At 40.5% G+C, this 21848-nt stretch overlaps 1 protein-coding gene across 1 annotated transcript; it reads left to right on the plus strand.

The window, feature by feature from the left end:
* The first annotated feature begins 1471 nt into the window (after positions 1–1471).
* smg5 (SMG5 nonsense mediated mRNA decay factor) lies at positions 1472–21678 on the plus strand. The gene is made up of 22 exons (XM_018699909.2): positions 1472–1923; positions 2248–2346; positions 4272–4395; positions 5249–5405; positions 6609–6698; positions 7019–7108; positions 7907–7985; positions 8083–8208; positions 9396–9464; positions 9895–10139; positions 10616–10753; positions 11225–12151; positions 12281–12450; positions 12541–12616; positions 14345–14520; positions 15888–16046; positions 16285–16344; positions 16833–16992; positions 18350–18440; positions 18583–18657; positions 18743–18881; positions 20314–21678. The coding sequence occupies exons 1-22, from the start codon at positions 1859–1861 to the stop codon at positions 20395–20397; spliced, it is 3399 nt and encodes a 1132-aa protein (XP_018555425.1). The 5' UTR covers positions 1472–1858; the 3' UTR covers positions 20398–21678.
* The last annotated feature ends 170 nt before the right edge of the window (positions 21679–21848 follow it).

Genomic DNA, 21848 nt, shown 5'->3' on the forward strand with positions numbered 1-21848 from the left:
CCCAGCTGAGGTGCTGAGAGTGAGGACGGCAGGCAGGATCTGGGAGTCAGGGACTCAACTGAATATAGCAAGCTTGTAATTATCCTCATCCTCCTACACTTAATCGCCTGCAGTTCCTTAGTGGGTTGGCAACTTCTGAGTTTGGACAGAGCAGAAAAAAAATTAGCACAATGGAGGCATGATAGATGGTTCATGCTGTGTAAACAGAACAGAGCTGAGATTTCCAGCTCAACCTGCTCCACACCTGAGCACCAAATAAACTCATAAGTATTCTACCAGACTATACTTAATGTCACAATGAAATTAACGATAATGTTCTAATTTGCTATATCAAACCATGTAGCTGTGTAACATGCCAAAATGTGCATTTTTCTAATGTATTTCTATCAAAATGAAATTATTTTTACATCCAGGAAAACATCATCACAAGCTAATACAATTCCAGGCAAAAAAATATATAAATAAATAAATTACATGGTGAACCAGCACCTTAATAAAACTTACGTTTTCCTCCCTAAATCACACCCCATGGACTTACAAATTTCAGTGATCCTCAACATCATTATCTGTCATGACAATATCCTGTTTCCACAGTCAGGAGATGCATAAATATACATAAAACTAAGGAGGCAAGCATCTTTCAAAATGCCATTTCTCTGTTACTTTAAAGCATCATTTACAGGGATATTAAATCATCTACAATCTTTATTGACCTCTACTGGCAAATAGGAGGAATCACAACAACAAAGTTTAGATAGTGACCATGGTCATTGTGTATTGGGGGCACATTATTAGTAAACAGTTCTGCCATCATCAGCAATCATCAGCCTCATGCCATGCAAGGAGGGCATGCAAATTATGTAAGCACCTAAAAGCGTAGTGGAGTCTGGACTTGCCCACACAGTGATAAAACGAATAGATCTAAATAGACAAAATAATAGAAAACAAAAATCTGAGTGGGTGGTCCATAGTGTACATGGGCGTTAAGAGACTTGTAGGCTATGAAATGATTTCTTGAAACTATAATGTGATCTGTAATAACTCTATGATGTGATTAATAGCTGCAGGGTAATTATAAACCAAAGGTATGTTCAAATACTGTGTTACACATAGAAAGTTAGTGGTGGAAGATTATAATTTGGGAGGGAATATATAGGTTACGCACACTGTAAATACATGAGTAAAGCTTCCATATGGAGAAAGAAACCCTCACACAAAGTGAAGATTTCTCCCTCTATCAAAACATCACCTGGACGCATTAAATTTGGTGCAACTGACACTATTGACATGAAACAATTTATTGTGCTTTTAAATATATTTCAGCGCTTGGTGTTTGACTGTGGTCCGTTTTCTATTATTTTTCTTTTTTAAATTGCGGGATCAAGGTGCGTTTCTATGGAGATTCTCGTAAATGAGGGATTTGCAGGCTACCTGGCAACCAGAGCTGTAATCTCGTGAATGTGTTCTATAGTCTCGCGATACTCAGGCGGTCACTGCCTGATAGGAATAATGGCCGCCTTCGTAGCAATGGTTGGAACGGGGAACAACACAAGAAGCATATCAGAGCGTTTTAGCTGACCAGGAAGAGCGTAAGTTACCGGGCACCCCCTCCTACCCGGGTTTCAGAACGGATGGGTAGAGGGGGTCTTGCCAAAGGACACAAGAAACGAAAGAGACTCGGTGGGAAGGGGAGGAAAGCTAACGCTACCTTGATAGCTAGCGCTAGCTGGCTATCAACACGGTTGTCACTGCCGGGGAACAAACCCGAGTAGCCGTGACAACTGTGTCTTGGGAGGGTTGGAGGATAACGGCGACTAAACGCTGGAGCGTGTGATCAAACAACCGGATTGTCGCTAATATGAGTGGACCGGGGCAGGACAGCGAGCCAGAGGCGAAAGTCCTTCTCATCAAGCGGCTTTACAGGTAAGTTGGTGAGGCCGTTTTGTCGAAGCTAACCAAGGTGCTAATTGAACGTTACTGTGCTAGCTAACTTAGCGCTTTAACAAAAACAAACCACTTATTCTTCCATTCACTGACCTATCAGGGCAGTGATGAGTACTCAGACATACCTGCAAACTTGTCAGTGTAACATTGTGTAATTAGCTGAATTAGCTTCATTTGTCACCACTGTCTTTGATGCTAAAGAAATGAAACAGAAAGGATTTTGGTTGCTAGCGCCTGACGTCCCTTATCGACCTGTAAATGTTTAGCCTTGTCATAATGCTAATGCTGTCCATTGTCACCCAGAGCTGTGGTAGAGTCTGTACACAAGCTGGATGTCATCATCGGCAGCAAAGCATCTTACAGAGAGGTCTTCAAGCCGGAGAACATCAGCCTTCGCAACAAGTATGTCCAGCAGTCCTAGCAGTGTGTGTGATAGGAGGACACCGCTCCGATTTGTGTCCCTCATGTGCATTCAATGATAATTTCAATGATAATTTCAGAATCCCAAAAGACTTTTTTACTCAGCTACATGATTAGATCTCTGTTTGGTTTGGAAACAGAGGTGTCACTTCAGAAACCAGAAGAGTTTTTTGGGGGGATTCTAGAGATACCTTCAGAACAACTCTCAAGTACTCCTAAACAGCCTTCTGGGTTTTTCAGACATCACTGGTTAATTATTTTTTTGAGAAACTGATGGTTACCTCCTGTGATTTTGCTGATTTATGCACAGTCATACAACTTTAGAGCAGAATTGTGGTGCTCATTTGCTAGATACAACAAACAAAGCACAAAAAGAGAGAAGTAGGAAGTAAATGTGAGACACAGACATGATACATGTCTACATAGACAGAGAGAGAGAAAGAGATGTTATCTCACTTTGTTCATTGGCTGTATTTGGACTTCGGTTAAACCACAAACACTCTAAAAAGTTGATGGGGTGGTCCTTCAGTGTGGTCAGGGCTGCAGAACTTAGACAATAAGATGATTAATCAATAAAACAGAAAATTAATCAGTAACTACTTTGGTAATTGATAAATTGTGTCATTTTAAATTAAAGTCACCTATGGACGTTTTTCACTATTTTCTGACATTTTTAGACCAAGGGATTATTCGATTAAGCAAGAAAATAATTGTCAGATTAATAGATAATGAGAATAATTGTTTCTTTGGTTTGTATTTAGAACCTAGCAGAAGCATCTTTAAAAGAAGAGATCATGAGAAATACTGCATGCATTTGCCTAACTTTATTAATTTAACACTGTCATTGGCTGCACTCATGAAGTGAGGACTGAGATTTCACAATATTCTGGAAAAACAACTCTGACTTATGAATCAGTTCACACAGACCATGTGAGTCATAGAACGGAAAGGCAAGCTTATTAGCAATGCCACAAATGTTTCTTTTTGTCCAATGGTACCAGAATTATCAGTTGTCACTGATGTCTTACAAAGCTGTGGTGCAGCTGATGATTATTTTTATTATTGATCAATCTGCGTTGTCCTTGAAATGTCAAACAAAATACCCATTGCAGTTTCTTACAGTTCATGATGTTGTGTTAAACTGTTTAATTTCCGACTAACAGTCCTAAACCCAAACATACACTCAGTTGCCAGTTAATTAGGAACAAGTAGCTAAGACTGAGTCACTCTAATGCTAAAGGCCTACAATAAATCTCACATTCATGAAGGTTTTGTTGTTTTGCTATAGAGAGGTGTTGATTTCACTCAGTTGTTATTTTGGAGGTTGTAGATTGTGGCGATATAAATATATTGATGTAAATGAGGTGGATAAAATAATGGAAATACACTTCTCTAAGACAGTTGCAACAAAAAGTGGTCATTATTATCTTTGTGAAGGTAGGATTTATTGCGTAAGTGGTGTATTAAACTGCATTGGTTTTGGCAAAATGTACCTAATAAACTGGCGACTGGGTATGTGTTTGGTCCATTGTCATATACAGTGTGACACAGGAAAGCAGCAAATCCTCACACACAAGAAGCAGTAATCAGCAAAGACTGACATTGATCCATGAAAAAAGGCTGAAATTATTAATCAATTACCAAAGTAGTTTGATAAATCCTCAATAAAATCAACTACTTGTTCCGACTCTGTTGTAAAGGCAGCTAAATACATTAAAGCTGGAATAGTTATGCAATGAGACAAAGCAATCAATAGGTTTGTATCCTGCTAGATGTTTCTGTTCCTGTGTAGCCCCACTTGTTCATGTGAAACTAGGTTGACTCATTGGTCCACCTGTCAAACCGGCGACCCAGCTACTTCCTTAACTTGCATGTGTACATCTGTTTTTCTTTCTGTGTGTTTTCAGGCTGAGGGAGCTTTGTGTGAAGCTGATGTTTCTCCACCCGGTCGACTATGGCCGGAAGGCTGAGGAGCTGCTCTGGAGGAAGGTTTACTATGAGGTCATCCAGGTTATCAAGACCAACAAGAAGGTAACTGGCCCTGCAGCTCTGGAAAATGACTCTCTGCGTGTGTTAGCAAACCACTTTTCCACCAGTTAGCTGGCTTGACATCCTGGCTTCCCCTTAAAGGTCAACTCTAACATGACATCTGCTGTTTTGTGGTCACTGGCCCATAAAGTACCTCACAGACTACCAAGAGCGTATACATGTTATGCATGGGTTGTCCCAGTGGAAATCAAACCTATTTCCATTATCAAATGTTGCAAGGATCATTTCTCAGCTGATTTGTTGCTCTAAAAATGTACACAGTTTGTGCCAGACATAGGAAATAATGTACTAAGAATGATGCTTGTAAACAAAAAGTAGCTGAAATCAATATTTTTATAACAAGAATGTGTCAAATTACAATGTGAAAACAGTGTGTGTGAAAGAGATCATTTGTAGGGATGAACTTACAGAGAATAGCTTTATACCATCCCACAACTTAACCGTTCTAGTTCACACTCACTGCTCTCATAGCATCGTTTTCAGCTGTAGCAGGCAGCTTTTTTGGCAACTATCTGCTCAGTACAAAATGCAGATACAGTTAGTGACTCGCTAGTGAACATAGTGAAGCATTTAGCAGCTAAAGAGCCAGATGTTGGTGTTGGCAAAGCTAAAAGAGAGTGAATATTGGACTTACATTCATCAAGTGGACATAAATATGACTCCAAATGAATGCTAATGTTGCCTCATAACTGCTGAATGTGTAAGTAAGCAACTGTTTGCAAAGTGGCACAGTGCCACTGCCAAAGTGCTGTATAGATAATGTTTATTATTGTTATTGTGGCCATACCTCTAATGTCTAAGTTGTTGTATTTTCTTTCTCTCTCCTCCACTGTAGCACATCCACAGTCGCAGCGCTCTGGAGTGTGCCTACCGCACACACCTGATCGCTGGAGTGGGTTTCTATCAACACCTGCTGCTCTACATCCAGTCCCATTACCAGCTGGAGCTGCAAGACTGCATTGACTGGACCCACGTCACAGACCCGCTGATAGGTCAGATGTGCAAAACACAGATTCATGCACAGACACAAATACAGACACACAACGTTAAAACACACAAGCAGCATTTAATCTCTTACTTTGTTTGTGACATTCACATACATGAAACAGGCTGTCAACTTGTCCATATGTTTAAAAGGTTTGTCCCTCAGATGAAGTTAAAAATGTTGATCACATAATAAGCTTTTGTCTCAACGACTTTTGACCTCTCACACCAGAGAAAGCATGGGTGTGGATAATATAAGTAACGATGCTGAATCTCATTTGGTGGCTTCAGTATTGTGCATGCTTCACTGACATAGCTTACTGAACATTAGAATATAACACAACCATCGTTATCCAGGCCTTTTCTACGATGTCAAGTCAAAATGCTTTGCGTGACAAAGGCCTATTAGTTTGTTTTCAGCTTTTAATACACCATTCAGGTTTTTTTTTCCTCATGAAATGCTTTACAAATCACATTCAACACGGTATTAGTGTTTTGAAACTTGTGGATTTAATATTTAAACTGCACAAAGTCTCTAAAGCATCCACGGGTTAAAGTTTGACCTAATTTGCTGCTGGTATTAAAATGCACTCCATGTTTCAGCATTACCACACCTTTGCATTTACACTAGAGGTTTATGTGTCCATTGTTTGTGGCCAGGATCAGATGTCAGTGTTCCACAATGCACTATGTAAAGTTGGAGTGGTGCATAGTCAGTCTATTGTGAGCAAAGAGGCAGGTGTAGGGTCACCCAAAGTGGTGATGCATTACAGTCTCTACTCAGACATTGCCTGGCAGGGTCTTGTCTTCTACTCTTATTTTTCCAGTCAAACTGCACAGATTTCAGTTGCACAAACAGGAGATTTTATTGGAGCCACAATGCCACTGGATATCTGAGTTTTTAGAGATACCAAGCAGTAAATCCAGTGTGAAGTATAATTTTTTCTTATCAAAAAAATATGATATACATGGTTATTTCTTGGTCACATGAAACAAAAGCACCTTTGGACATTTATACCTGATGGACAGAGAAGTAATATCATAGCTGGAGTCTGAACATTCAGACTCTTCTCTGATTCCAAACTGTTGCTTTGCTGGAATTCAAGCTTGTCCTGTCATTGCATAACTGCAAGTCATTCTGGATAAGTGCATCAATTAAATCCTTGAAATTTAGGGGGAAAAAAAACGCATTGTGTAATTGTTCCCCGCAGGCCGAAAGAAACCAGTGTCAGCCACCCCCAAGGAGATGGAGTGGGCACAGATGGCCTGTCATCGCTGTCTGGTCTACCTTGGAGATCTAGGTAAAAACATGATCATAGAATATGCCATTAATTCATCTCATTCGCCAGCTTGTAGAGGTGTGAGACAGCATGTGCGTGTCATTCAGCGTGGGAAATTTTGGCTCAGCCTTAGAGTTTAACTGGCAGGGCGCTGTTCAGTTGGTTTAGCCTTATGTGATACAGAGATATTGGTCTTTTGATTGTACATTATTAAACTGAATATTGCAGAAGTACGTGGGAATTGTGTCTGCTATCTGCAGTTGAGTGTAAGACATTTCAGAAGTAATTGAGACCCAATATTTTCATCATTATTCACCTTTGTAATTTTCTTTCCTCTCTAGCCCGTTACCAGAATGAACTTGCTGGAGTGGAGGCTGAACAGCTGGCAGAAAGGTTTTACCACCAGGCCCTGTCAGTCATGCCACATGTGGGTGAGTGACTGTAATGTAAAACTTCTTGGCACAATGCTCTACTATTCCCATTGTTCAGGAGATCCAAGTAAAGTTTGTGTTTTCTGAGCTGGAAGAATGGCAGAAATATTTAGTTTCACAAATAACAAAAGCAAATTGCAAATACATTATACTACCTAAAGGAATAGTTTGACATTTTGGGAAATACACATATTCATGGTTTTGTAAAGAGTTTGATGAGCAGATCTCTCATGTCTGTAAATAAATATAAGTAAATATGAAGCTATAGTTAGAAGTTGATTAGCTTAGCATAAAGACTGGAAACGATGGGAGTGTGGTTCTGGAGAGAGCTAGCCTGTCCGAATTTTTCCCAAAAGCTTCAACTGTTCTGTGATGCATAGTTTATTAAATGGCCCGTACCATACTTATTGCTTCTATGCTCCTGAAGTAGCATAGAAGATCATCAAAAATGAATGACACAACCAGGGGTAGAGGTCAAATATTTGATGCCAGTAGTTGATGCTTATGATAGTCTCTGCTTCAAAATACTATAAGCTTTCTGCTCCCCTTCTTCTTAATACTTGCTCATAATAAGTATGCACAAAGGCCGTACAAGGTACGGATTAATTCCAATTCTAATCATAACAAGTAGAAAGGTAGCATTACTACTGTTCTGCTAAAGTTGTTTGTGGTCCTGGTTTTTATCACTTTTTACAGACTGAGCATCGAACATTACTTTAATGATTCTCAGTCCAGGTCAGGCAGTTCTAAAAATAAATGTTAACTTGTTTACCCATTTCTTCACTCACCTGTCTGCAGGAATGCCCTTTAACCAACTTGGCACACTGGCAGGGAGTAAGTTCTACAATGTTGAAGCAACCTACTACTACCTACGCTGGTGAGGAATGTTCATGTGCCATCACAAGTTATATTAGAAATTGAACCGAATTTGATAAGTTATGTCTTAACAGATGTTTTTTTCTGTGTTATAATAGCATCCAATCAGAATCCCCCTTTGAGGGCGCCTATGGCAACCTGAAGCGCCTGTTTGACAAAGCTGCCAAGATGTACCACCAAGTAAAGAAGCAGGAAATGAAGAAGCTGTCTCCATCTCGGCAAAGGTGAGGAGGATTCACAGGATTTCTGGCCAGCTCAGAAATCTGGCAAAACAATTGTTGATCAGTCTCAGTTCATATTTTATGACAAGCCATTTATAGATCACTTTAGGCTCTAGCGTGTATTCTTAAGAGTGTGATATTTTGTTATTTTTGCCTTTTTTGTTTTTTGTGTGGCTTCTGTCTATTTTGGTTCACAGGCCAATTCAACCCAAGTCTTTTTGATATAAATGAAATTCGATTTCCAGACTAATGTGCACTCACATCCACAAGGTGCTCTGAGGCATCCTTAAATCATGAGCCCTCTCTGGACAGCAGTGGTATCACTAATGGTTTTCACTGGCTGATCAGTCTGAAATAAACTGAATATTTTGACTTCACTGTACTGACACCCCAGAGTAATTTTAATCTAGTCCCAGTCGATATCTGGGGCTTTGCGTAATTACCGGCTTCTGTTCTCTCCTTTTGAATCACAAAAGCACTCTAGCTATTGTTGGGATAAAGCAGCATCTCACTACAGATGGGATTAGATGATTGATGATCCCTGGGGGGAAATTAGTCTGTTTAAGCAACAAAAGTAACAGGATTCAGCAGGAGTAAAAGACAAATAAACTAAAATAACCATTTCAGGAGATGATGCATGTTGCGTCTGGAAGTATAGGTGACTTTTTCTTATGTGGATTTTCCATGATGGTGTCCAGAATATTTCATAGACAGTTTACTAGGTTTATTTGTTAAACAGCACTGTGACTAATGTTTGGTCGTACGTTTGCACAGTTATTTTACTGTCAGGATTATTTAGATTAGCATTGTGCATGGAGCAAATAAGATTAACAAATTCTTTTGTTCATTGTGAGGAATATAATGCAGTCCAGTACAACTCTGCCACAAACTATGACCCTAATGCTAAACAGGCTTACACTAGACTGTGCAGGTGCACCTAATAAAGTGGACACTGAGTGTATTTACCATACAGACATGACAGTGATTTCTCTCTTCTCATCTAACTCTCAATAAGAAACCGAAGGATACATTTCTCAAAATGTTACATTTCCTTTAAATGCTTGCACAGAATGTCATTATTAACAATATTCACAAAATAGTACAGATATTTCTCTATTCTGGTCAAGAAAAAAGCTGAGTTTGACTGAAATAATTGTCTGTAATCTATAATTTTCAATGTCTTTCTGCAGATCAAAAGACATTAAGCGCCTCCTGGTGAGCTTCATGTACCTTCAGAGCCTGCTGCAGCCCAAAAACAGGTGAGTGCTTGTGCTGTCACTCGTTTCCTCCTGACTAGTATCACGCTGATCGTCCACTGTATTAGATCATAGATTAAAGTCCACAGTGGAAACGAACCTTTGACTTAACCATTTTATTGGTATGCTAAGACTGGATGCACCAGTGAGATCAAAGACAAATATTTGAATTTGTTAAGTATGAACAGAGATCCAGCAGACACAACACAACACAGTGATTCCAGGCAAAGTGTTTACTCTTGGTAAAAGCAGTTTATGAGCAGATGTGAAGGCCATCAGAAATAAGCACATAATGCAACCTGGCTAACATGTATCGTCCACTGAACCACAGTATTGTTATCCTTGGATTATTATTGTGTTTACCTTGTCTTTTTTTCAGTGCCCTTTCAATTCATGTTCGTTGTGTTGTTTCCCCTCCTCTGTCTCTGTGCAGTCTGATGGAAACAGAGCTGACGTCACTCTGCCAGTCGGTGCTGGAGGACTTCAACCTGGTGCTGTTCTACCTGCCGCCTCCAACGCACAGTGGTGCTCACCACTCCCCCAGCGAGGAAGAGGAGGAGCAGCAGCAGCAGCAGCAACAGCAGCATGGCGACAGCTCCTGCCCTGTGCTGCCAGACACCCTCGTCTTCAAGATGGTGGTCACTTGTCTGATGGTGGTGCACAGCCTGAAGAGGGGAGGTTGGTGTTAGTGTGATGTTAAAGCTGTCCAAATTGTGGTTGTTGCATAATGGAGTTCAAAAGCTGCAATTCCATTTCTCTATGTAGAGGGGCTGTATATTTAGATCAAACACTGATTGAAATAATTAGTAGAAAAGGAAGAGGATGTGAGCCAGACTTAATTTTAAGGAGCACTGCAGATAGCTAACACACAACTCTGTTCAAAACACCCACAGAAGTTGTCCCTGTTTCCTGCCATCGTAAGAGGATCTGTGATGGATTGACTCCTAAATTGAAATTTGGATACAAACTTGGAACTTTAGAAATGTAAATCTGAAGAAATATATTTTGAGTTTTTGATAGTAACTAGCTGTTTTTAGCTGTTGATGATTTATACCACTCTGGGAAATGCTCTCTTGTCTTGTGAAAATGATTATCATCTGGAACTCTCAAATTATTTTTTTGTGATAACAGTTGTTGATGTGCTTTGTTTTTAGGATCGAAGCAGTACAGTGCATCCATTGCTTTTACTCTGGCCCTTTTCTCCCACCTGGTGAACCACGTGAACATTCGGCTGCAGGCTGAACTGGAGGAAACGGAGAGCCAGGTGCCCCCACTTCAAACTGATGCCACAGGTGAGAGAGGAAAACACTGTCTCCATATGTATAGAAGAAAATGTACGTAGTTGCAACTCGAAGTTAGTTCTGAAAAAATCCTAATAAGTCAGCACAGCACAGGAAGTTTCCCAGCCTGTGCCTGCTACGCAGATCAATGCATCAATCCCAGTTTAGTCTCATCAGCAACATCTTTTAGGATTAAGGTGCTGCTCTTTGTGGTCTAAAATCTTTTGAGAGAACTACATCAGTACCTTACTACAGTGTATTTACCCACTCACATCTTGGCTTGGCTGGCTGCCAAGAGCAATTTCAAGTTGAATACATTTATTCACTCTGTCTGACAAGCTTTTTTAGGAGTAACCCAATGGAGAACATTTTATTTGTTATGTGAAATATCTTGTAAATGTAAAACATTTCAGAGACATGTCTTTACAATCAACCTGAATAAAAATAACATTTAAAAAATGATTTTTTTCTTCTCTTATCTAGATGACCTGGAGATGAGGGATTTGTCTGCTCCACAGACAGATCACTCAGACGAGAGGCCTCTGCAGAATGGCTCCTTTGAGCAAGAAGATGACGAGGAGGAGGAGGCAAAGGATGAGGATGGCTGTGAAAGGGTTGGTGTCAAAAAGCATAGCAGTGTGGAAGAGCAGCGCAAGCTGGAGGAGGACAAACAGAGGCAGAAGAAGAAGTATACCCGCCTCTCACGACTCCGCCGACGCCGCTGTGCCCGCAAGGATGGTCGAGGTGAGGACGAGAGCGACTTAAGCGAAGGCTTTGAGAGCGAAGAAGATGAAGATGATGATGAAGAGAAGAGGGGCCGTGCTGATTCAACAGGTGCCACCACAACAGGAACCTCCCTCAATCCTTCCTCGATCAGGAAGGAGACTAAGAGAGACCCACTGGGTGAGGAGGGCAGCTGGGGGAGTGGCTCAGAGGAAGAGGAGGAGGAAGGAGGAACGGCGTTTGATGTAGAGACAGACTCAGACATGAACAGCCAGGAGTCTCGCTCAGATTTGGAAGATATGGAGGACACAGAGAACTCCGACAACTTGGAGGGTCAGGCCCGGGAGCACCAGGAGGAAGAGGAAGATGAAGACCAACCCAAAGAAGAAGGAGGTGACAGGGACGGTGATACCCCTCCCACCACCAATGGGCCCCTCATGCCCAACGACTCAAGCATCAGCAGTAACCTCCAGGCCATGTCCTCTCAACTCTTCCAGGCCAAGCGCTGCTTCCGTCTGGCACCGACCTTCAGTAACATGCTGTTGAGGCCTCAAGCCTCATCTTCCTCGGGTATTCCCACCCCTACTGACACTTCTGCTCCCCCCTCCCAAGAGACTCCTCCTCCTCCTCCTGGGGACTCACCTTGTGACATGAACCCTGGTACTGCCAACGGAACCAATGAACATGGTAATGTGCTTTTTGCTTTAATTTTACATCTAATCTGAATTTTCTGCTCTTTTCCCCAAATCTTTTTTTAGGAAGATGTAAAATCTAAGTTTTCTTTTTGCTCAGTTTTCGTGTCACCTTTTTCTCTAGACTTGGACTCTGATTCAGAAGGCAGCCAACACAGCACTCAGTCAGTGCATAGTGAGAAAACCCTCTTAGAGAAGCTGGAGATCCTGACCAATCAGGGGTTGATCCAAGTGGTGAAGGTCTTTGTTGACTGGCTAAGGACCAACACTGATATTATCCTCATGTGCGCTCAGGTAAGGATGCAGCATCTCCTGCTTTGACTATGAAACACTGACATTTTAGGAGTATATTTAGCTAACTGTAATCCACTGCTCTCTCTGCAGAGTTCTCAAAGTCTGTGGAACCGACTGTCTGTGCTGCTCAACCTGCTACCAGATGGCAGCAAGATGCTCGAGGCTGGTGAGTTACTGCTGCACAGTATCGAGATTTATACTTGTCACGACAGCAGACAAGGTTTGAAGTTTTATTCCCTCTGGGTCCATAAATACTGAAATGTTTGCTTTCCTGATACTTGAAGGCAATGAATGCAAACATTGAGCTTCATGCAAGAATATTTTCTTATTCTTATCCTAAATCTCTCTTACTTTTTTCTGTGAGGCTTGCCTCTGTAGTCAGATTCGGCATAACTTCATAACCACACACAGCCGTCGTAAATCTCTTTTTATGACCCAGTGAATACCACATTTTCATGTGGAGGGGCTTGTCCTCATGTTGGAAGCAGTCAGTCAAAAACATAACAAATTTAGCAGCGTTAGAAGTGGATTTAGGGCTACCTAAAAAAAAAATTGATTATTACTGTGTAAGTGGTGGTCTGTGATGAAATAGGAGATGGCAAAGGGGATGTAACAGCCATATAATAAATGAGAATACGTTACACGTGATGCATCTGTTTTCCTTGGACAGCAGCTGGCATAAATTCAAGACCATGTGGCAGATGTAGGAGTGAGAAAAGTGTGCTTAAAACTAGCAACGAATGAACTGTAAAAGTCGTGATTCCAAAATATTCATGCCAGTAAAAAAAACAAATTGAACAGCCTTGATTTACTGCACTGAGCAACAGTTTTAGGCCCTAAAAGTAAAGTGAGGATGCTTACAAAGATAATGCAATGAATTTTTATTTTTCAGTTAACTTCATATAAAGTGCACTAAACAGAAAAGAAACTTGAATCAATATTTGGTGTGGCCACTCTTTGCCTTTAAAAGAAAACTTAATTCTTCAAGGACACTTGATGACAATTTGTCATGGTACTGGCCAGTAGGTTGTTCCAAGCATCTTGGATTTAGGCTCTCAGTTCCCTCTATCTCTTCAAGTAATCCCAGACTGGCAGGATGATGTCAGCGGGGGCCAAACCATCTGTTGCATTACTCCTTGTTCTTGTTGTTGCTGAAGATAACTCTTTACATGGGGTCGTTGTCATGCTGCAGAATTCACTAGAGACTGATCAGATGCCTCCCTGATGATGGATGAGAGTCTAAACCTCTAAAGTGCCTAAAACTTTTGCATGGTGTTGTACATCACATTGATAGATGAGAAGAATATTATTTTTACATTAAGGTTTATGTTTTTTGTTTAATCTCCAAATTCTTAAAGTGCAATTCAAATGAGCATTTTTTTCCTTGTGGAGAAAGACGAACCACTCACAAAATGTTGTTTTGTTAAGAAAATTCAAAGTATTACATTTAATAAATGGTCAAAGAAAAGTTATGTCATTTTCTAATTATAAGAAATCAGTATTATTATTTGGTCCATTTCACTAGAATGATTTAATTAATAAAACATTATACATATTTGTGTATAGTTTACTACTAATTAAAATCTTGTGCAAACGAGACCAGAAACAAATTAGGGTATATTATTTGTCAGTGCAGTTTAGTGTAATGATGTGATTTCTGTATGTTAGAAGATATTTTTTTATATCTATCATTTCTTATTTGTTTTTTATATAAGTTTTTAGGTTTTGTCCACATCTCCAAGCTCTGATCTCATCCCTGCACTGTTGACTCACTTTACAAACAGTGCTAATACTCTCACACTGAATATTTGTCTCCCCTTTTTTTTTTTACACGCTAATGACTGTGCTCTGAATCTTCAGCTCATTTATGTATTTATCTGTGTGTGTATTGCAGAACTTGGTCTGAACGCAGAAGTGACAGAGCTGTTAAATGAGTGTGAGCAGCCTGGTTTGGTCCAGAGTCTGCTGCTACCTGAGGACTTGGCTCTGCGACACCTGCCTGCTCTCAGCGTAGCTCACCGCCGCCTTGATTTTACTCACCGCAACCCCTCCCTCAGCCCCCTACAGGAGGTAAACTAATGCAAACACGCACACCCAGGATTCAGCTTTTATAGATGTTCAGTGTGGGTTTAGAACACAAAAAACACAAATGGCATTGACGAGATGACAAAAATGTTTCTAAGACTGCCAGCATTTTAAAACATGTATAACAGATTTAATCAAATCTGCCCAGTAATTCAGCCTGGAGCTGAAATTGTTAGTCGGTTAACAGATAATTGACTTCTGTTTTATCATAAATTAATTGTTTAAGCTGCTTTTATTTGTCTTATGTGATGGTGAACTAAATATTTTTAGGGTGTTGTCTGTTGGTCAAGAAAACAATCTGCAGATAAATTAGAACAATGAAAATTGTTGTTATCTGAAGCGTAATTCAGACCAAATCCTCTTAACCAGGACACAAATGTTTCTGTTCCTACCTTTGCTGACAAATCACACTGTTCTTCACCATCTGCAGTGCTAAAATGTGTACTAACCAGCATATCACCAAGTCCAGTCCACAAGCATGTGAGAAAGAGAGGTGCTGTCTTGAGTTTGCCATCAGTAATGATAGTAATGAAAACCAAAACTGTCCTTAAATCTGAATTCATATATTTTTTTGCCACTCAGCGATAGGCCAGCAAACTTTAAACACAACACTGACACTTTATCACATTAAACAGTTGCTGTGGCTAACATGTTAGTACACAGTTGCTTATTTACACACCCAGCAGACACAGAGCAACAATAGCATTCATGTTTCTGGTCAACTGATGAATGGAATTCAGTATACACCCTACTTTAGCTCTGTGTTTGGTCTCTGTCAACCCCTGAGGGAAATATTTGGCTCTTAGCTGCTAAATGTTAAACTGTGTTCACCAGGTAGAAGCTAACAGTGTCTCTCTGTTGTAGAATATTCTATTTATGTGTTTAGCTTTTTGGCTGAAAATTGTTGCCTGTCTGATGAGAGCAGTTAGAATGAACCAAAACTGTAAAGCTGCAGGATGTGAAACCAAAACAGTGAGCTGAAAGGTGCTACAAAATTACAAAGAGTTGAAGGGAACTGCAGAATTGGATGATAGGTCTGTGTGGGTTCATTACCATGAGCAAGTCCTCTCTCATTTGACCCATTGTCAATCTAAAAATATTGATCAGGGCAGCATTAAACCATTGGAATATGTATTATATGTTTAACATACATAGATATATTTGTTAATATCCCATCCCTGTGTCTTAGCATATTGTATTTAGGCACTGAGACATGTTTAGACATGTACATGCGCACTTAAAAGTTGTAGGTTGATTTATCCAACACGTGGTGTCTCGATATCTTAAATCAATCAGGCATTATATAAATGCTTTAAGTCTCCAAAACATTTTCCTCTGTCTCTTTCCTCCAGTGTGTGGTACGAGTGTGTTGCATTCGCAGTTTTGGCCACTTCCTAACAAAGCTCCAGGGCAATGTGCTGCACTTCAACCCGGAGGCGGGCATCTTCACCAGCATCAGCCAGTCCGAACAGGACAATCTGTTGCAGCAGGCCAAGGCCCAGTTCCGAATGGTGAGTGACATCTGAACAAGGCAATGACCAGAACAACCTCAGGGGGCCTGCATTCAGTCAAGTCTCATTCCTCGGTGGGGGAGTTTAGACGTTTTTAAAAAATGGCGTTGTTGTGTAACTGCTGGCCGGATTAACTGTGAAAAATATTTAATTAATGACCTGGAACCAAAGTGGTTTTTACTTATGTGCAAAGCAACTTTCCCATTTGATGTTGACTTTATTTTCTTTATTTGTCCAGGCTGAGGAGGAGGCTCGTCGAAATCGCTTAATGAGGGATATGGCCCAGCTTCGACTGCAGGTTTTTACATTATCACTCTGTCCTCTGACTGCTTACCCTGTCTGTGTTTCCCTTTGAAATCTGAGCAGTAATACAGCATAGACACAGCTGTGTGCTGATGTCTGTCACTACATTCACCACTGCCAAGAGCCCATTTCCATCTCCGAGGGATGGAAAATCTTGTGAAACTTTTATTTATTGTGTTTGTGTATGGAAACTGCTTGGAAATCTGATATAGCTGCCTTTTTAAATTGAATTTTAGATCCACTCATTTGTTATTTGCTAATGTTCAGAATAATGTTTGCTAGAAGTGATATTTTTAGCTGAAAGTATCTTAAACTAGCCAACATCTATCTAAATGTCACTAGTACTCAGCTGATAGAGGTAGTGGGAACAGTATACGAGCTCTGAGATAGTCATGTTTCCATGACCATAAAAGTCACATTTATCCTGCATAAATCACACACATCATCAGCTGTTGGGTTTCTTTATCTGTCTGATCCTTGCAGTTGGAGGTGTCGCAGCTAGAGGGCAGCCTCCAGCAGCCCAAGGCCCAGTCGTCCATGTCTCCCTACCTGGTGCCAGACACAGCTGCTCTCTGCCAGCATCTGAACCTCATCCGACAGCTGGCTGGCAGCGGCTGCTTCATCATCATCATCCCACGGACAGGTCAGTGCACTACTTCCTCCTCTGTCTGTCCTGAGTAGCGAGAGAGGGTGAGGTGCCCCTGTGTGTAACATTTACCCACTGATGTGGCCTTGAACAAGGGAGGTGGTGGTGGTGGTGGGGATTTAGTGACTTGCAGGAAAAAGTGCAATTGTAGGCACGGTGGATTGTGTGCATAGGGACAGTTCAGTCCTTTTTTATTGAGTTTCACTCAGCACCATCCAACCTGCAGAAGACACTGTCCGCTATAGTGGCTAAGAGGCTCATCAGGTGTCGGCTTTAGCAAAAATTTGAATGAACTTGCATGAATTAATCATTTTGCAGTTGGTTAGTCCACTCATTGTCTGCCACATGTCCTAGTTCAAGTTGTGTTAATTGAATTAATGATATCATTAGGAATTACTGCTACATGCTGCAGAGATTAACTGAAAAAAATATTATATAACAGTGACTAATTCTAGACAGTTTCAGCCCTAATGGTTTTCCATCATACTTGAATACTTTGGCCGGTGTGATTATGAAACCGGTATTAAATTTCATTCTCTGTGGTATTAAAAAGGTCTTTAAAAAGTCATAAATTCATCTTGGTGAGTCCTTTAGAAAGCCTGAGAAACACAGACACGTGTCTAGCCACAAGTTTTACAGCAGATAAGGGTAATTATTCTTAGCAGTTATCCTTAGATTGTATTATTACAGAATGCTCTGCTTCAAAATCCAGTATTCATTTTTGATTTATTTATGTCCATCTCACTCACCTTGTCTTGTCACAGATGGATCCCTGCTTTCTATTTCTGGTGCAGAATATTTGACTTTTCTGTGCATATGAAAAGTTTAGTTTTGTTGTTGATTTTTGTTCATAAAACTATAAAAATTATTGAGCACACGTCTGGTGCTGAAACAATTTATTTCAGAAAAATTAATCCTCAGTCATTTTATAAATCAATTAATTATGTTTAAGCCGTTTATCAATCAAAGCAACATAACAAATATTTCTTGGTGTCAGCCTCTCAAATGTGAGGATTGTTGATACTGTTATTTTATATTATCTTTGGGCCGTTTTTGAACACAGGACGCTACTTGAAAATGTCACATTTTCCACTATTCTGTATTTTGATATTTTATAGACAAAAAGATTGATAGAAAAATTGTAGATTAATTCATAATTGATTAGCTGCAGCCCTGAACATGTTACTAGTGGTTTGATAGCTCACATGATATGCATAACATATAGAGCTGCTGACCCTCCAGCTTTAAAAGTAATGCTCTGTTCAGAAAGTCAGTCTCTTTCTCATATTCAAACTGTCAGTCTGAGTCAGCCTGTTTGTTCAGGTACTTAATCCAGACCACTTCTGTGTTGTAGTTATCGATGGACTTGACAGATTGAAGAAGGAAAATGCCGGTGCGAGGGATGGCATCCGTTTCCTGGAGTCTGAATTTCGCAAAGGCAACAGGTGTGTATCTGGTTACTGATGAAGCTCTTCACAGCTTACCTTCTCAGAGGCTTGTTCAAGTTTGTTGACATATGTTGACCCCAAAAACTGCCTTAATTTAGAGGCTTTCTGAAATGATGTTGTTTATCGCATCCTTCTGTAGGTACATACGCTGCCAGAAGGAGTCGGGACGAAGTTTTGAGAGAGATAAACTGAAAAGGCAGGACATCGAAGCCTGGTAAAGCCTCGCTTCCCTTCTGTTTGTTTTTTAACACACTCATTAAATGACTTAGACTTTGACTGGAACTCCTCTATGTTTCTAGGCATCTATACAAGATGGTGGATAGTTGTCGTCAGTTAACAGTCTCCCAGAACAACGGAGACGAAGATACAGCCGGCATGGTGACCATTCTTACGGGTCATCAAGTGGAAGAGCTTTGCACTCGGTCAGCAGCAATGAAGGTCGGTCGCTCACTCTATTTTGTCACATTACTGATACCAACGAACACTCAGGGAGTTCACATTTACCACCAAACCTGGCAAAGTTTAATGGACTTCGGTTTCCTCTCTGTTTCTGCCGGAGTGCTGTCTTCACTGGACCGTGTTCGTCACTGCTCTGTCCCTGTGAAAGATCAAGTTTTGTCATGGTTTATAGTTCTACAGGAAATCTTAGTTTTACATGAGTCTTGATTTTTAAAAAAATACAGATTCCACAGACCTGAGCCACTTGTCAAAACTGACATTTAGGTGCTTTCATTAGGACAAAACTCTATTTTTTACAATTTACTTTCAGAGTGTGTGTTGTTTTTAAAACATTATGCTAATTTCCCTCATGAGGATGCTAGAATTAAAGGTCAAATTTTCACATTTCAATCTGTTTAACATGGATGAAACTCGGGGATGATGCACTTTACTGATTACTGACATGTTTACTTGTCAGTTGCTGATGGCGGAAATTAGAGCTTAACTGATAAACCGGCTGGGCCTATATCACTGGTCATGTTAGCTTATCACAGACATATCGGCATACATCTGAGCTGATAAGTGATGAGAAATATCTGCATTGAGGTGCCAAAGATATCTTTAATATCATTTAGAAACTGACTCTTCATTACAGCTTGTAACCAGATGCAAAAATTGACAAGTTTATTTTTCAATAGTAAAATGTTTGAATGACCAAATTTAAGATATTTTTATTAAATATAAAAAAGACTTCATCCAGATTTTAATTTAAATATTATACAACAAATAGTTTATGAGTGTCAGGCCTTTAGTATGCTTCAAGTAACACTGTTTGTGGGTCATGTTTTGTGAACAAATCATTGCCAATATTTTACAAAAGGCCACACTTCAAGGCAGTGTAAAAAGCCTGATGGATGAGAGGCAGTAAATCCTCTAAATGGAAATAGCAGTGCGCACTTTTATTCTCTCCTCGAGGGCGTTCATTGTGTTCCACTCAGTTGTTCCCATGAAAAATGATGGAAGAAGTTGTGGGTAAAAAAAGAGAAAGGATGAAAGTTTAAATCCTGTGTACTTTTTCACCTCCACACACCTGACTTTTATCATTCGATTGTTGGTTTTATAAAGTAACTAAAACTATCGCAGGCAACATCAAACAATTCCATGGAGCTGCAACACTTAGTCAATCAACAGATAATTAACTAGTACTACTCTGATAATCGTTTAATAATTTGTTATTTTTCAAGCAAATGTCCAATGTGAAGGGGGCAGGATTTATGACCCTGCAGGCAGCCACCAGAGGGCGACTCAGATGTTTTGGCTTCACTTTTGAGGACCTGTCATTACAAATGACTGAAAAAATGTACTGTGTAAATATTCAGAGCAGGTTTTGTACTTCAGCTGTATTTATTTCCACGTCATTCATTTATTCCAGGCGGCGATGCAGGCGGCAAGCTCGGCGGGCATGGAGCTGAAGAACATTGTGGAGTTCTACCGGCAGTGGAAGGAGATCGGCTGAGAGGTCAAAAGGGGGGCAGCTGTCGGTGCTGCGAACAGCTGATCGATCACAACACTCGCTCCCTCTCTCTCTCTCCCACTCTTTTGCTCTGTGTGTATCTGCGTCTCCAAAGGCAAAAAAACAACTCAAAAGAAAGCTGGATCGAAGGAAAGGAGTTAAAGCTTAGAGGGCTGGAAAAGTAAATACAGTGGAGTAAAAAAATAAAAATAAAGAGAAATGTGGGCGAAATGGCGCTATAAGAAACAGCAGATCTCCCCCTCCCAATCCTAAACATAAAGAGTGACCCCTAGTGGTCAGGGTGAGGAAATGTTGGGGGGGACGCTACACAACTTTTAAGTGCCCCTGGTTCACACCCTAACCAGGAATACACTGTATATGTTAGCAAACGAGTACATACGTGTCGAGAGAGAAACCGCGCACACACACACATAAATACACTCACGCTCAGATGAATCCATATAGATATTTAGAGCAGTGGATTTCTGTTCCCTCCTCCCCTTTCCCCTTCAGTCTGTATTTGAGAAACAGGGTCAAGAATGTGCGAGTCTGGTAGGGCTGCGTTTTGTAAAGTCGAGGGTGTATGAAGACAGCTTTGAGATAGAGAAAACTCTCTGTCCACCTGACACCCGAGACTTCCAGCCTTCAGAAACAAACCAGGGGTCTCGTAGCTCACTGGCCTCTAGGAAAGGTTGAGGAAGACACATGTACACTTCTTCGGGATCGGTTTCTTTCCTATGTGGCTTTTGTTTTGTTTTCATTATTTGCGGTGTACTTTTGTGACCAGTGACTTATGTATTGTGCTATCTCTGTATGAGAACAGAAAAGGAAAAAAAAACATGACAGGTGTTGCCCTGTTAAAAGTTTTAATTTGGATTTTATTTTTGTACCCAAATCATGTTGTTTATTTTGCTTTTTGTAAGCTAAATCTGAATGATATATGCAAGAATGTTTAAGGGAAAGGGAAAGGGAAAGGGTTGCTGTCGTCTGTTCTGAGGAAGGAAAAAACAACTGAATTTATTTAACAAGGTGTCATGTTAGAGGGAAGAGAGAGGGAGAAGCTGATTAGCTTCATCTTGTAGCTAGTAATTAACGAGTCAGAAGAGAGAGGGGTGGCTGGCTTTCCCTGAGGAATGTGGGTTGTGTTTGGACCCCTGTAAACTCCTAAAACGTATCCCATCTACATCACCATTTCCATAGTGACTGTCCCATCATGCACAGTGCAAAAAAAAACCAGTATATGTGTGTGGCCATGCATTGAACAATAAAAAGAAACTCATAAGACACCGACCCTCCTCCTTCTTATCGCTCCTCTGTGCTGCTTGACCTCCAGTCGTCTCTGGTGGAGGGAGCTGCATTTGTGTGGAGAGTTGTTTAGATGAGACATGAAATATTATCCAGAAAGTTCAGTTTAAGTAACAGATCTGAGAATGTGAAAGTTTCTAAGGCGCTCC

Source organism: Lates calcarifer, linkage group LG15, assembly GCF_001640805.2.
Source record: "Lates calcarifer isolate ASB-BC8 linkage group LG15, TLL_Latcal_v3, whole genome shotgun sequence".
NCBI lineage: Eukaryota > Metazoa > Chordata > Actinopteri > Centropomidae > Lates > Lates calcarifer.